The 14,842-nt window shown below is 38.8% G+C and overlaps 1 protein-coding gene across 1 annotated transcript in view; it reads left to right on the top strand.

The window, feature by feature from the left end:
- Positions 1 to 14,842, top strand: part of LOC145410403 (uncharacterized) — an 88,213-nt gene that overhangs the window by 36,401 nt on the left and 36,970 nt on the right. Inside the window, exons 6-9 of the mRNA XM_080280555.1 lie at positions 2,534 to 2,662; positions 7,869 to 7,974; positions 8,951 to 9,070; positions 9,826 to 10,017. Coding sequence (XP_080136681.1) covers positions 2,534 to 2,662; positions 7,869 to 7,974; positions 8,951 to 9,070; positions 9,826 to 10,017 — 547 coding nt within the window. The remainder of the gene's footprint in view (positions 1 to 2,533; positions 2,663 to 7,868; positions 7,975 to 8,950; positions 9,071 to 9,825; positions 10,018 to 14,842) is intronic.

Raw genomic sequence — 14,842 nt, 5'->3', positions numbered from 1 at the left:
TACCTGCACACATCCAGGATGAAGTGAGGACTGACTTTTTTGTGAAACTTGTCAGAGTAGTGATTGCTGAATTAAACTCATTTGAACTCGTTTATTACTTTGACAGCTTTGGGTTCTTATGTTTGTACTCTAATTCTGATCTTGTTCTTAGAAGATAATATTGCAGTTTTTCAGCATAATATGGTTAGCACTGTCTGTTGCTGTATGGTATGACATTGGAATGTGCTAGAAAACTTCCTAATTTGACATATTATTTTACCATTACTTTTGTGCTCTCATTCATGCTGTTGCATCTTATATTTTGTTTTGTTACTTCATACACTAGTGTAGGGCATGTGTTGCACTGTTATCAAAAGCATTTTTCAAGCACTTGATTATATTTATCCTTCATACCTCTCTCAACTTTCTCTAACACTTCTAACACACTATGGTACACTTCTAACCCACGAGACATCATATTACTCTGTATCCTGGAGAGGGTAACATACTGAACCTTGCATTTGGATAGTGGCTGGTTTAAGGGAAAGGCAAAATCTCAATCACTATAGGTTAACCCTTTGAATCCTACATCCATGTCACTTATATAGTCATTCAGGTTACCATCATTGTATATTTTTATTAGTTTATACTTTCTATGGCATCTGTGTATGATTGCCGTACCTCACCACCGCGAGAGAGTAACCAGTGTCCTTGTCATGGTTGCTTCTAATATGCATCTGCATTATCATTTTATATTTTTGTCAGGCATGCTTAGTATTGAAGTTTTCATAGAAATTGCTCCACCAGTGTTGGTATTGTTGTCTCCACTATGATGAAGGTAGGCTAGGAGAAGTGAGGAGTGTGATATGGGAATATTCTCTCTTCATTATGAAGGATCTAGATTGAGAACATGAGCATATAATGTTGATATGATATTAAAGGGTTAAATGCTAATAAGTTTAAAGAGATTCGTACAGAATTCTGTAATGTATTTTCGTGTTGGGTATAGTAATATATATTTTTTAACTTTATGTATATAATACTAGTTTGCTAATTGTAACATTATTAGTTAAGGCATAGGAAGCAATTTGAAAACATGTTGAATCATTGTGGTGTTCATATTGCATGGATAACACTTACTTTCGAGCAGAAGCTGAATACAGGTGGCTTTGTGCATCATTTACCCTGTGGGAATGTACAGTGTTTGGTTTGAATGGTAAATACTAGTTTGTGGTGTACAGTCGGTTGTTTCATATTTGTTGACCATCAAAAAACATTGCCATCTGAGTTGTTAGCAGTGGATAGGTTCTTTCTGATATGGAGGTGGTTTTGTAAACATTTTGACTTATCTATTAACCATGATATTATGAGTAAGTTCTATATTTGCACCTTTCATGTTCAGAAACTGTTTACAAGTTACTGCATGCCTGGTATATATAGTGAGCTGGTGAATAATCTTTGAGCTGTCTAAGTATACAGTACAGCCGTCTAACCTTTTGTCCCTTCCACTGTTGTGCATTAAACATGCCAGAATTGGTTGTATGTAAACCAGTCACTTGCAGTTTAAAAATTACATTCCTTACCTGTAATTGTTTACAGTAACTGGAAGGCTCGTAAATTAACCCTAGGTATTTGACTCAGCTAACCAATGGAAGGGTGTATTGAACAGACTGTAACACTCTTGAGAAAACTGCTACTAACCAGCAAAAAATGTGTAATGTCTTTTGGATAATATTAGAATATAAGCGTAACCCATTAGATTCATAGTTTGCAAACTGGCGCCAACTAAACTGTTTTCAGTAATGAAAATTTAGATGGAAGTTGATAGAACAGACTAACCAGAAAAAAGTTAGAGCAGGATTAGATCTCAGAAGGAACTAACATAATGACACAGCAGATTAACTAAGCCTTACCAAAGTTTTGAAATTTGATGCTAAAGGCAAATTCCTGTTGGCATGATAAACTAACCAATACCACAAAATTGCTTCATTAGTTTAAGCAGAACTGAGCTGCATTGGCAAAAAACTATAACCTTGAACTGTTTAACTCACCTTCAGTACAGTGATGTTGGTTTTTATTTTCTTCTTCTGCTGCCAGAGTTTTGCCCAGCTTAAGTGAGACTTTTCAAACTAAAGAAGTTAAATATACCTTCATTAACTCCTTCAGTACAAGAGGCATTTCCTAAGTTAAATAGAATTATCTGAGGGTAACAAGAATAAGTTAAAAACAAAAATCACTGAATTGAAGAAAATTATCTTTGCACTACGATGACGCCATTGTAATTCAGTTCTTTTTTTTGCAACTGTTAGATGACTTTATTCAGCTTGAATGATGGGGTCCTCTTGCATTGAAGGGATTAATTGATGTAAAGCCTAACTCCTGCAGCTCATTAAGTCAATCTGAAGCTGAGTAAAATTATCTAATGTAGCAGAAATAAATTATAAAACCCATCATGGTGGTGAAAGTTTGAAGTTGTGCATTGGACTGAGATAAGAAGTGGCACGGCAGACTAACTTGCTAGCTGGACAGAAGGCTAGTTCTCTCTTGACGCCAGATCTGCCATCAGGATGCGCACCCCAAGCCCCGATAATGTTAGCCGCACATCCTCCCACCCCATGACTCTCACCGAATCAGCATCCTTCCTGATTGAGAAGATAATGAACGGAACCCCTGAGGCCCAGAGGTATAGTACGGCTCACTTCAGTTTCACTCCATTCGTAAATCTACCATGGATGGTTTGTTGGCTTGTGCTCTGGCAGAACCTGTACACTTTTGTGGTTTTAACCCCTTCAGTATAGTGATGTCTTTTTAAATTTATTTTGGCTACTTCTGAATGATTTAACTTGGGGAAACCTCTCACAGTGACTGAGTCAGAAACAATCGCTATTAAACGTGTCTGCTATGAAATGTCTCTCCAAAGGTAAATACAATTATCAGGTGGTAGCAAGTATATGACAAAAAAGATGTTCTTAGGCTGAAGGGATTATACTCATCTGAAATATGATGTTTTTGTAATAGTATTGTATGGTTACTAATAGTTGGGTTGATAGTCCTGGCTGTGATAGTGATTGGCTGTCAAGCATAGTTGTGATAGCAGGCTTGGTAGGTATGCAGATTTAATATCAGGTGCTGTACTGGATTAAGTAGATGTACTGTTGTAAGCTATGCTTTTTTTTTTTCCTCACTTTCTTCCCTTAACCCTGGTTGAAAGGAAGTTGTAGCTTAATTTCACACTGAACAAAGATGTGTTGTTGATAGTGTGAAGCTCATCTAGACTGCCCAAGTAATGCTGTTGCTGTGATTTGTTCCTCATGTACTCGTGTAGTTCACAAAAGCATCAAACCACTACACAGCCGGTCTTTCTTATATATGGAGCCCTTGCTGTGCCTAACTTCCAACCAGTGGTAAAATAACAGGTTTGGCAGAAACTGTGGGTTATGAGAGTACAAAGTCTTAAGCATCAAGCTGGATGGTGTGTAGGTTGGTGTTGTGTTGTGGTATGGAATGGCTTGGCTGAGGTTAATTAAATGACCTTCATAATATGGTAGTTAAAGGGCTAATATTGGTTTAATCAGTGGTTTATAGTTTTGCACTTGGCATTTTAAATGGGTGCTTAGAAACTACAGTAACAACTGTAGATTACATAGGCAGGTGTAGAACGCAGAGCGAGGCATAGTTAAGCAGCAGGGTATGTAGCTTTGGTAATTAATGCATCATCATGCTGTTCTCTTGTGGGAATCCCCTGACTGGGGATGGCAGTAAATGAAGTCTCCAGGCTGCTTTGTCATTACACACTTCTCCCACACAGTCACCCCTGCTTCTCTTCCCTTTTTCTCTCTCTCCCCACTATTGTATATTGTTCCACTCTTTTATTCCTCACCACATCCAGTATAATAGTTTACTTCTTCCAACAGTACCTTCAGTCCCAGTTTCCAAGCTGAAGTGTTGAATGAAAACCATTATAGCCTGTATAATATTTTTATTTTGCTGAGATAAGTAATATGAGAAGCATATTAGTACAGTTTCTTGTTTATATATCAGGTGTAAATGTAGAAGATAGTTCTATACCCTGTGCTGTATTTTATCTTCAGTTTTCAGTTCTGAGGTCCCATTTTGGCAACACTCACTCAACACCAGAACCTGCTGCATTATAGTAAAAGCAGTATACATCATGTACTATGCATGCAGTACTCTTTGTAGTCTTCAGATACTGTACAGTCAGGGACAAACATTCATGTAATGTTTCACCTCTTCTACTTCATACTTTCCTCTGCTGACCTTTATTCCAAACCAGAAAGAGGTTTGGTACGTTTCTAAGCCCATAGATAATTCTTCGTGATATGATGCATCAGAGAGGAACATGTTGAACATTTTGTTAGCGTGAAGTACAGTAAACACAGTGGAATAGTAGGTAAAGCTTTGTCCCATACTGTACATGCATGTTCAGTTGTATAAGTACTTTCCCATAGTGTTGTGTTACATTTAAGCATTACTTTTTTTTGGGGGGGGGTTTTACTCCCCTTTTATCTTCTTTTGACTTTTGCTGAAACTGTTATTTTTCATGTTTTTTGTCATTCCTCTCAAAACTTCAATTTTTCATCTTCAGCAAAGGGAATTTGTATTTGATCAGGTGACCTGTAGTGCTTAATAAAGCATTAAGTATGGATATTAGAAAACTACTGTCATTCATTGCACTGCCATTTTGTGATCTGCATGTGGCTTTTGTTTTCTTTGCTTTTGTACGCATTAAATTTTGATATAACACTCCAGTTAACATCTTCCATCTGATGATGTATGTCATAACTGGTATCACTATCGCCAGATTATTTTCTTTTGCAGGGGTTCTCAAAGTGGGGTTCACGAATCCCCAGGGGTATGCAAGGGGATTCCAGGGGGTCTATCTATCTATCTATTGCCAGATGCCATAATCCCATAAGGGGTGGCCATTTGACTTTGAGTTATGTGTTTTACAGGGTACCGTACTTTAATGGCTGGTGAAAAAAATCAGTATAGAATATATTAAGTTCATTAATATATTCATGAGAGAATGGAGAAAGTAGTTTCCTTGATATATGCATATTTGCTTATACTAAAAAATAATATTGGTATCACAAATAAAATACCATACTGTTATAACACTTGACACAGTTTTGTAACAGTGTTTTGATATTTATTTTTCCATTTCATTAATTTTATTGCAGCTTGTGTGTTACCATTTTATAATGGATTAGTGTTAATGGAGTGCTACTTTATAGTCAGTGCCTCAGTAATGGATTAATACTTTGAATATTCAGAGGGTACATAGTAGATAAAAAGTTTGAAAACTCCTGCCATAAAGACATCTAATAATGAGAGGATTCAAAATGAGCTCCAGTAATCCCTATGAAAATAAAATGTCCCCCATGAATTTATATTATCTGATGGTAGCGAGAGTAAAACAATAAAGATGTGGTCATAGTGATGAGGTTAACATTTCTGACATGACTCCATCAGCTAAAAAGAACAAAATGTGTGGTAGTATCTGATCTAAATACTGTACGTAAGTGACAGTCTGCCTTATGTAGGGTTAATCATAAAGATATAATACTTAGGATAAGGTTCTTCAGTTAACTAGACAAAAAGTAATTTTTCAAACTTTTCAGTTTAGAAATAATGGTTTTGCAGAATTAAAGGTGTATTGGATATTTCCATGAGAGAGACCTGGTGAGGTTATTGGTTAGTCTAGTTCATAACTCCTTGTTGGGACAGGGTTCTCCTTTAGCTGAATAAAATAACCTGGCTTTGCCAAAATTAAATATTTATGCTAAGTATCATATGGCCAACAAACAGGTACCCTTGATAAATGTAAGGCCTGCACTGTATGTGAGTAATGCAGTAAGTTGAACTTTGATATGACATTGTTGTTCCTGTTCATGTTACAACTTTTGGTTCATCTGGACATCAGTCCAGCGGAATGCAGAATTATAAACAACCTTCTACTTTATCTTTGTAGAATACTGTGATTATTTAAGATGTACTGTAATGCTGAAAATTGTTGAAGCCAAGATTTTCATAAGATTGAGTACTTACACTCTTCTGTTTTTTTTGGTTAGCATTTTTCATGTTTCTGGATTTTGCCCAACCATTACTAATAGGAATTTTGATAGGACAGTGATGATGGTTCAGTAGCAAAAACCATCTTCATCACTATTCTTTATGTCATTATCACCATCATCATCCCAGCAGTACAGTTCATGTATGCCTCTGGAATATTCATTGTGTCTGCTTAAACTGGGGGTGCCATCCCATCCCATGTTATGTGCATCTCCGTAATGTACATTGGTAATTCATCCATTTCAGTCTTATATGATTTCCTTAGCTTCCTTAAATTCAGTACTTCACCATTGAGTCCATCATGGATGATTAAATAGGGTAGATAGACAACAATAAAATTGAAGGTGGCAGATGTGAATAAGGATATGTCATCGTTATGACTGAAAAGAAAAACTAAGAAATGTGCAAGGATATTCAGTGTAGAAAATTATATCCAATTTATAAACACACACAATACAAAGCAGAAACCTAGATTTGCAAGAGCTTTGCTTGGGAGCCTACAGTTGATGGAAAATGGGATTTTTTTCAATATGATTATGAGCATATTAATTATTTTGATAATGCTTTATTTCTTTATTTTCAAGTTTTTGTGGTAGGTGGGGGCATTCACCATCCACTCACTCGATGTAGTGCTGCTCTTGGGTGTCTGCCCTTTCCTCTCCTCTCTCCATTCCTTCCTCCCTCTTCTGTCTTTCTTTACTTCATTCTTTCCTCGTCCTTCTGCCTACGGGTGACTTTACATTCCCTCTTTTGTCTTTCTTTCCTTCATTCTTTCCTCTTCCTTCTGCCTATGAGTGACTCTACACTGAGTGACAAGCCTAATGGTTTTCTGTACACCAGGAAACCATTTACTACACTGGGTGGTAACCATATAACCAAATTATGGCGCCTGGTGGTTTAGTGGGTAATTACTGCGCTCCAGTTGGATTGAGCCAGTGAAGGTTTATATCCAAGGGGTGGTTGGGGTTATTGCTCATGTAATGCCACTCATGGATGAGTGAGGCTGGTCACTCTCATCTTAAATGTCAGGACCGAATTGTCAAGCCCCGGGCTTCTGCGCTCCTCATGGGGCAACGTAGAATTGGATAATGATGATGGATGATGTGTTTTACCCAGGGAATAGGGTTCAAGGTGCAAAGCATAATTCCCTTGCATCCTTATTGGCATAGAGATATGGCAGCTCCACTGCCCAGTACTTGCATTGCAAGCAACCTTGCAGCCTCCAAATTCATGGGAAGGAGTGGGACGTTGTGTTTGGGACTGTCTTCTCTAATTTATGTCTTTAATGATATGGAGCTGTTTCCTGGGCCTTCCGACTCCATGTGAATATTTGAAATTGTGTAAGGGTGATGATTTACATAAGCTAATGTTTATTAGTTTTGAATAACTACAGCTTAGTGGATTATAGATAAAGAATGTTGTTTATTTTTCAAGACCTACATTGATATTGTGCAATTATTCTTGTGTAAATGTCATATTCTTATTGCAACTCAGGTATCTGTACTTCATTCTCTCCCTCCTTCCATCATTTCTTCCATTATAACTTTTGCTGTTATGTATGTGTGTTGCCTTAATAGTTTCACTGTACTATCTGTAACTGAATTCATTTTCTCAAGCTGTGTAAAGTGGTTGTTTCCAGAGGTGATGCAGATAACTTGGGTATATTTCTTGTTTCCAGAGGTGATGCAAATACCGGTAGCTTGGGTACATTTCTGATTATAAAGGTTCTGGGAATTTTCAGTTAACATAAGTTCCTGTTGTCTCATATGTGACTTCATAATTCATTTCCCCCTCAGGAAGCAACAGGGTGCCAAGAACGAGGGTCGATCGTGCTGCAAAGGTGAGAAGAAGCCCACTGTAGCTGAGGTTACTGGACGTGCCAAGAGTGACAAGGGTTGTAAGGTAAGTATGAGATCCATATTCTTGTTGGTCAAACAGTCCCCCAATTCCCCTTTCCTTGTTGATTCCTTTTGGACATTACACCTTATTATATGTTTTGTATGTTTTTTGCATCTCTTTTATATTGAAAAGCCTACATAAATATCGGTAACCTACAAGAAAATGTTAATGTATCAGTTACAGTTAAAAAAATGGCAAGGAAGGGTTGCTAGGGAACCTCCTCAGCTAATGAGACTATAATTGAAAAGTCTCTGCAAAACTGTGTACTGGATATTGTTTGAACTACGGTTCTGCATATGCCAGTTTTGATGGTGGTACTGAAGTGCATTGGTGTTACCTAGCTGCAAGAAGCTTTCACCTTTCAGTGAAAATTGTATGGTATTACTTGATGGGGTTAGAAATTGATATATTGTCTTAATTATTTTACAGATTATTCATTTCTTAGTTTGAAGATAAAGGTCTTAGTGATACTCTGTACACTAATGCAGAGATACTGATATCTCAATACTGCTTTTATGTTCAGTATCTGCAAGCTGTGATTCATAATCTTTACAGATAATTCAGTGAGTGATCAGTTATAGGTTGTATCTAGGTGATATTGTAGAATTTTATTACACAGTACAGTCCAAGACAAAAGGATTGCCTAGTATTCCACTATATCTGCTTAATATTAAAGTTATTTGTCACTTTCCTCGCTTATGGCACTTTCCTCCCTTATGCATCATATCAAAGAGAATCATCTTTGATTGAGCTGCATACCAAACCTCTCTCAGCTTTGGAATATTTGACTGCAAATGAAAGTGAGAAGTAGCGGAGGTGAAATATTAGGTGAGCCACTACTCGTGACTGTACATATTGTGTTTTCTGTTGTCAGCAAGCAGTAAATCTGTCATTCCCTTTCAAGTAAAGAGAGTATGTCAAAGATGCTTAGTGAAAGAGACAGCAAGCACTAAATCTTTACTTTTTTTTCTGTAAACAGAGTGTGTCAAAGATGCCAGGTGAAGGAGGCAACAAGAGCAGTAGTGCCAACAGCCTCACCAGTGGCAACACGTTCAACCTCAAGCAAGAGGTGGCCAGTGACCCAGGCAAGGAGGAGAAGGTGAGGCATACCAGAAGTATTTTCAGGACTGGGAATCACAAACATATTTACTATTCATTCCCTGTCAAAACTAGGATATATTTTAATAAGAAGAATTAGAGACATGGAAAGATTCTGCTCTCACCTTTCCCGTTTCTTCTTGCAGAAAACATATATAGTTGGCAATAATTTCCTAATATATTTTTGAAGGGGAAACAGGCGACATAGGAAGACAGCACTCTCTTTTCCTTGTCCTTTTTGGGAAAACAAATCAAGGTTATGGTAGAGAATCAACAGTAAATATGTTTGTGAATCGTCGCCCTCATTCGGATCTCAACCCCTTCAGCCCAGTACAGGCACTCCTTGTTAAATCGTGAAAAGTAAGTGCCTAAGTTTTGGTTGTAATTTTGCTTGTAGCCAAGTATGACCAGGCCAGCTTTGGATGTCACAGCTGTAGAATTTTCTGCAATTCCTGTCCTGCAGTTGATGATGATGTAAATTAGGATATTTGTTTAATACTTGCCCCAATAGTTTAAGGTTGGTGTTACATTTATCTTTGTGTACATGTACTAGAATTTTAATAATTTGCTTTACATTACTCTTTCACTCTTATGCCAAAATTTCTTGTGAGTGCTGTAAATACTGTTGTAACATAATCTGAAACAAACCTGCATTAAATTTTTTCTTCCATAATCCAAGCTTATCAAGTTTATTGTCTCTTGTTATATGAGGTTACAAAACATAACTGTAATTGTAACCTTACCTGTTCTTTACAGGATGATGTGAGTGAGGCTGGAACGTACACGATAGAGAAAGACTCCTCATCCCCTGAGGTAGAGCAAGCTCGGAATGACATAGATCGGGTGTTTGGGGTGTGTGGCACAGAGAGTGGTGGGGAGGGAGGCTCTGTCCTCACGCCTAGAGGCAATGCTTCACCTCGCACTTCACCTGAGGACCTTAAGTTTAAGGTATTTGGGGAGAACTTCATGGCTACAGTCTTAAATGTACAAGTGCTGTTTAGTCTAGGTATTGAACTTTAATGGATATTTTATTAGGTACATGAGTGTTGAGAATATAAGTTGAAATGTTCCAATACAGGGATTCCATGCTGAACAGTGGAGTACTGTATATTAATATTTTTTTGGTGTATATCAAAACAGGTGCACAGAATCAGATGCTTACTCAAACTTTTAGGAATTTATCTATCTATCTATCTATCTATCTATTGCCAGACACCTCAGTCCTGTTTGGGGTGGCCACAAACAAATCGCCTTCACGTCGTCCTGTCCCCCGCCATTTCACTGCCCTGCACCCAACTTACATCCCCCTCTCTCATATACCTCTCCACCCCATCCCTCCATCTCATCCTCGGCCACCCCCTCCCTCTTCCCCCCTCCACCTCACTCACATACACTCTCTTCGTCAGTCTTTCACCCTCTATCCTCTCCACATGGCCAAACCACCTCAGTGTGTTCCTCATAACACTTCCTATCACATCCACATCCACACCACAACGCTCCTTATATCCTCATTCATCAGCCTGTCTCTCCATGTGACTCCACAGGCTCCTCTTAAATAATTCATTTCCACTGCTCTCACTCTTGACTTGTGTCCTTCCAACAACGTCCAAGCTTCACTTCCATACATTAGAGTTGGTATCACAATACAGTACTGTCATGTAGTAACTTTTTCACGTCCATGCTCACTTCCCTGTTTCTTATCACTGCTTTCAGAGAACCAGCAACCTTTCTTCCCCGCTGTACCCTTTCAAGCACTTTACCCTCCAAACCTCCATCCTTACTCATCACACTACCCAAGTACTTAAACGTACTCACATTTTCCAATTCCTCACCATCCAACCTCGCTGTACATTCACTGACTTCACCTCTCTCAAAGACCATCACTTTACTCTTCCCTACATTCACCCTTAGATTCCATTTCTTACACACTCTCCCAAACTCATCCACCAAGCCTTTGCAGCTCCCCTTCATCTTCACTCAACAACACAGTATCATCTGCAAACAACAGTACAGGGAGTTTCCAAACACAATCCTCTCTCACCAGGGCTACTCCAGCATCCACTACCCTACCTTGTACCTCTTTTATTACCCCATCCATGAACAGATTGAACAACCATGGAGACATGACACATCCCTGTTTCAACCCAACCTCCAAAGAGAAAAATTCACTTAGTTCACCATCCACACGCACTGCAGCCGTAGCACCATCATACATACTCTTCACAGCATTCAACAACTTTCCATCTACTCCATATATTCTTAATACTTTCCACAATCCTTGTCTATCCACCCTGTCATATGCTTTCTCCAAATCCATGAAAGCCACATACAACTTCTTTCCCTTCTGTAGAAACTTTTCCACTAAAGATCTAAGAATGAATATCTGATCTACACAACCTCTTCCCTTCCTAAAGCCTCCCTGTTCTTCTCCAACTAATTCCTCTGTTCTTTCTCAAACTCTGTCAATAAGTATCCTACCATACACTTTTTCAGTTATACTAAGAAGACAAATGCCCCTATGATTACCACACACTTCTTTTTCCCCTTTTCCTTTGTACAAAGGAATGATTATACCTGATTTCCAATCCTCCGGGACTCTACTTTCCTCCCAGGCCAATCTGCCCTCCACATCCATTCTACTACTATCTCTCCCCCATGCTTCAGCATTTCACCACACACTCCATCAATTCCTGGGGCTTTCCCCAATTTAACTTTCTTCATTGCTTCCACAACTTCTATCCTACTGATTTCTTCCTGTCTTCTCACCTCCCTCCTTCTCCCAGCCATTCCCCAGCCACTTATACTTGCATTACTTCCATCCTGTATGTTCAACAATTCCTTAAAGTGTTCTCTCCATCAGCTCACTTTTTCTCCCTTCTCCACTAGTAATGTACCATTTTTATCTTTCACTCCTCTGCTAACCTCACATCCACCCAGTCTTACTTTCTTCACCTCTTTCCAGAACATTTTCTTACAGTCCCTCCACGTTACACTCATATTCCTTCCAAATTCCTCATCCACTCTCTTCTTACTCTCTCTTACTAATCTTTTCACCTCTCTCTTTCTTTCTACATATAACTCTCTCTTCCGCCTCTCAACTTCTTCCACGATGCTTTCTTCTTTTGTGCCACAGCCTGTCTCATTTCTTCAGTCCACCACACTGTTCCTTGCACTCCCCTCCGTCTTCTCTTCCTCCCACACACCACATCACATGCTGCACATATTTCTTCAGTAAATATCCTGCACACACCTTCCACGTCCCCCATCTGCTCCAATTCATATTTGCCCAATCGATCCTCTACTTCTCTCTTATGCTCTGCCTTCTTCTCATCCTCTTGTAACCTTTCCACTCTCCTTGCAACTACTCCTTCCTCTCGTCTTTCCCTTCTTCAATTCCTCCATCTTACTTGTATCCTAATTCTGGCCACCACCAAGTAGTGGTCAGAAAGTCCACTCCCCCAACCTCTATAAGCTCTTGCATCCATTACACATCTTCGCATCCTTTCATCCACACACACATAATCAATCATTGCCTTCCTTTCATTCAGTTCACCACCCACCCTTCTCATCACTCACCATGTATACCTGTGGATCATTTTATGCCTGAAGAGGGTATTGGCTATCACCAACCCCCTTCCAGCACAAATGTCCACTAACGCACTGCCATTCTCATCTATCGCAGCCAACTATTTCAGTGAGGAATTGAAACTGTCTGCCTTTTTAATGCTGATGGGTGAATAAGGTTACATCATTGGGGAGGAAAAGGGGGGGGAGGGAATGGGAGAGAATTGGACAAGTGTATTCAATACCTAGAATATGATGAAAGCAGGAAAAGGTGAGGTAGCAGTGCTAATGTTAGCAAATGAAATAATACAGCAGTAGAAGCACAGTGACACAGTTGAGTGCAGTTTAAATGACTTGTTCATACCTTACACCAGTTTTATTTGTTTGTGATGTGAGTTTGGCTAAAGGAAGAAACCTTGTTTATTGTAAAGATTTCATTAGTTTTGGCCTGACACAGTTTCAGAATAAGATTACTGGTATGCTTTCTTCTGTTACACCAGTTATCTTTTACTTTTATTCCTAGAAGTCAGGGCAGAGGGAGAAGGTTAGTATATTATTTCATACATCAGTGTTGCAAGCCCCAGTCAGCACAGCTTTTGATATTCCACAGATGCATGACTATGATTGTGCAGTGATTAATCTCTTCAGTATGAAAAATTTAATCAAATTTTAATATTGGTAGAGTAAGTTGTCAGTATAAGTTGCCCTTCGTGATGTTCTTTATGGGTAATAAAGCTGCAGTACAGTACAGAAAAATTGCCTGTTGACATTCAAGTTCTGCCTTCTTTAGTAGCAGGAGTACAGCTTCATCTGAAATATAAACCTGGGAGACTAGAGACTGAAGCTGCCCTTCTCTGGCAGTCCACCATCCCCCTTCAGAGGGTAAGGTGAAAGTTGAAGGACATTTTTATAACTGGACAGCAGAGCTGCCAGATAATATTAGTGCCACCACATGAGAGCATTCCATGCCAGCACTGCTACCTATTGTGTTAAGCGACATCCCCTACAATATGATAACAGTTGTTTGGTAAAGGTCTGATACTTTGTAACAAACTGGCATATGCCAAGGACTGCCTTTAACATGGTTTGGTGTTAGCATGAATGTAATAAAAAAAAGATGCATCTATTAGGTTGGATGGAAATAATTTCTAGTCCCTTTGGTATGAAATTTGCCCCATGCTCTTATGAAGAAAGCTGAAGTACAGTACTGTATATAATAAGGCATCATCATACTGAAGGGTTTAATAGACTTTATAGTAATTTTTGTGGTTGTGTGTGTGTGTATGTGTGAATGTGTAAAAATGTATATATATATATATATATATATATATTTTTTTTTTTTTTTTTTTTTACTAGAATATTTATTTGAAGCACAGTAGCCATTCTCCAAATCAACATATTTTTACTGTACTGCAGTTGCACAATCTTAATCTTACTTTGAGCATAGGAACACCATTGTCGTTTGTTATTAAATTGCTATCAGGGTTTACTTACCATGCAAGCACATAGCACACATTGCAGTTGGTCAGTAGGTATCTTGAATTTGTGGTAATTATAGGATTACACATTGTTTGTTCTGTACAGTATATGGCACATGCATGTTTACCAGTTACTTATGAGTAGAGATTTTGTACTTATTCTTGTGGTGACCTTGAGGATGGTTTGTCATGTCCATCCACTATCAGGGGGGTTTCCTATAAGAGTTAAGGCGTTGGAGATTATGATAATTTTTGTGAGATTGAGGTAATGTTGGTAGAGGCAGACCTTATGTGGTATGGAAGAAGAGAGCTGAGAAGTATATCGGTGAGAAAAAAGGAAGTGAAAGAGGAGTATTTGAGAGTGAGAAGCATGTGAAGATACTGTACTAACATATTGCCAGTATTGTTCTCGGAAATGGGACAGGGACTCTTCAGACATGAGCCAAACAGCTTTCCACTGTACCATGGCCAGGTAAATGTTATCTCACCTTGGCAATGTGTTAGTTGATTTTCCTATGTTAGCGCAGGTTTCTTCCATCAAGCGTGTGAGGATAAAGACGCATCATGGCCACTCCCTGTCAAGGGGTTCCCAGGAGGGAACGAGGTATTAGTGTTGGTGATGAGGTGGGGGTGCACACCATTCACTTACTCAGTGTACAGTGCACAGCACATGCCACACAAAGCAGACACAGTATGAATGGTGTAGAAAACCAATGGAACAACCTCATAGG

Source organism: Coenobita brevimanus, chromosome 85 (genome assembly GCF_032717465.1).
Source record: "Coenobita brevimanus isolate Jiangsu-jjx chromosome 85, ASM3271746v2, whole genome shotgun sequence".
NCBI lineage: Eukaryota > Metazoa > Arthropoda > Malacostraca > Decapoda > Coenobitidae > Coenobita > Coenobita brevimanus.
This window is presented reverse-complemented; position numbering and strand designations above follow the sequence as displayed.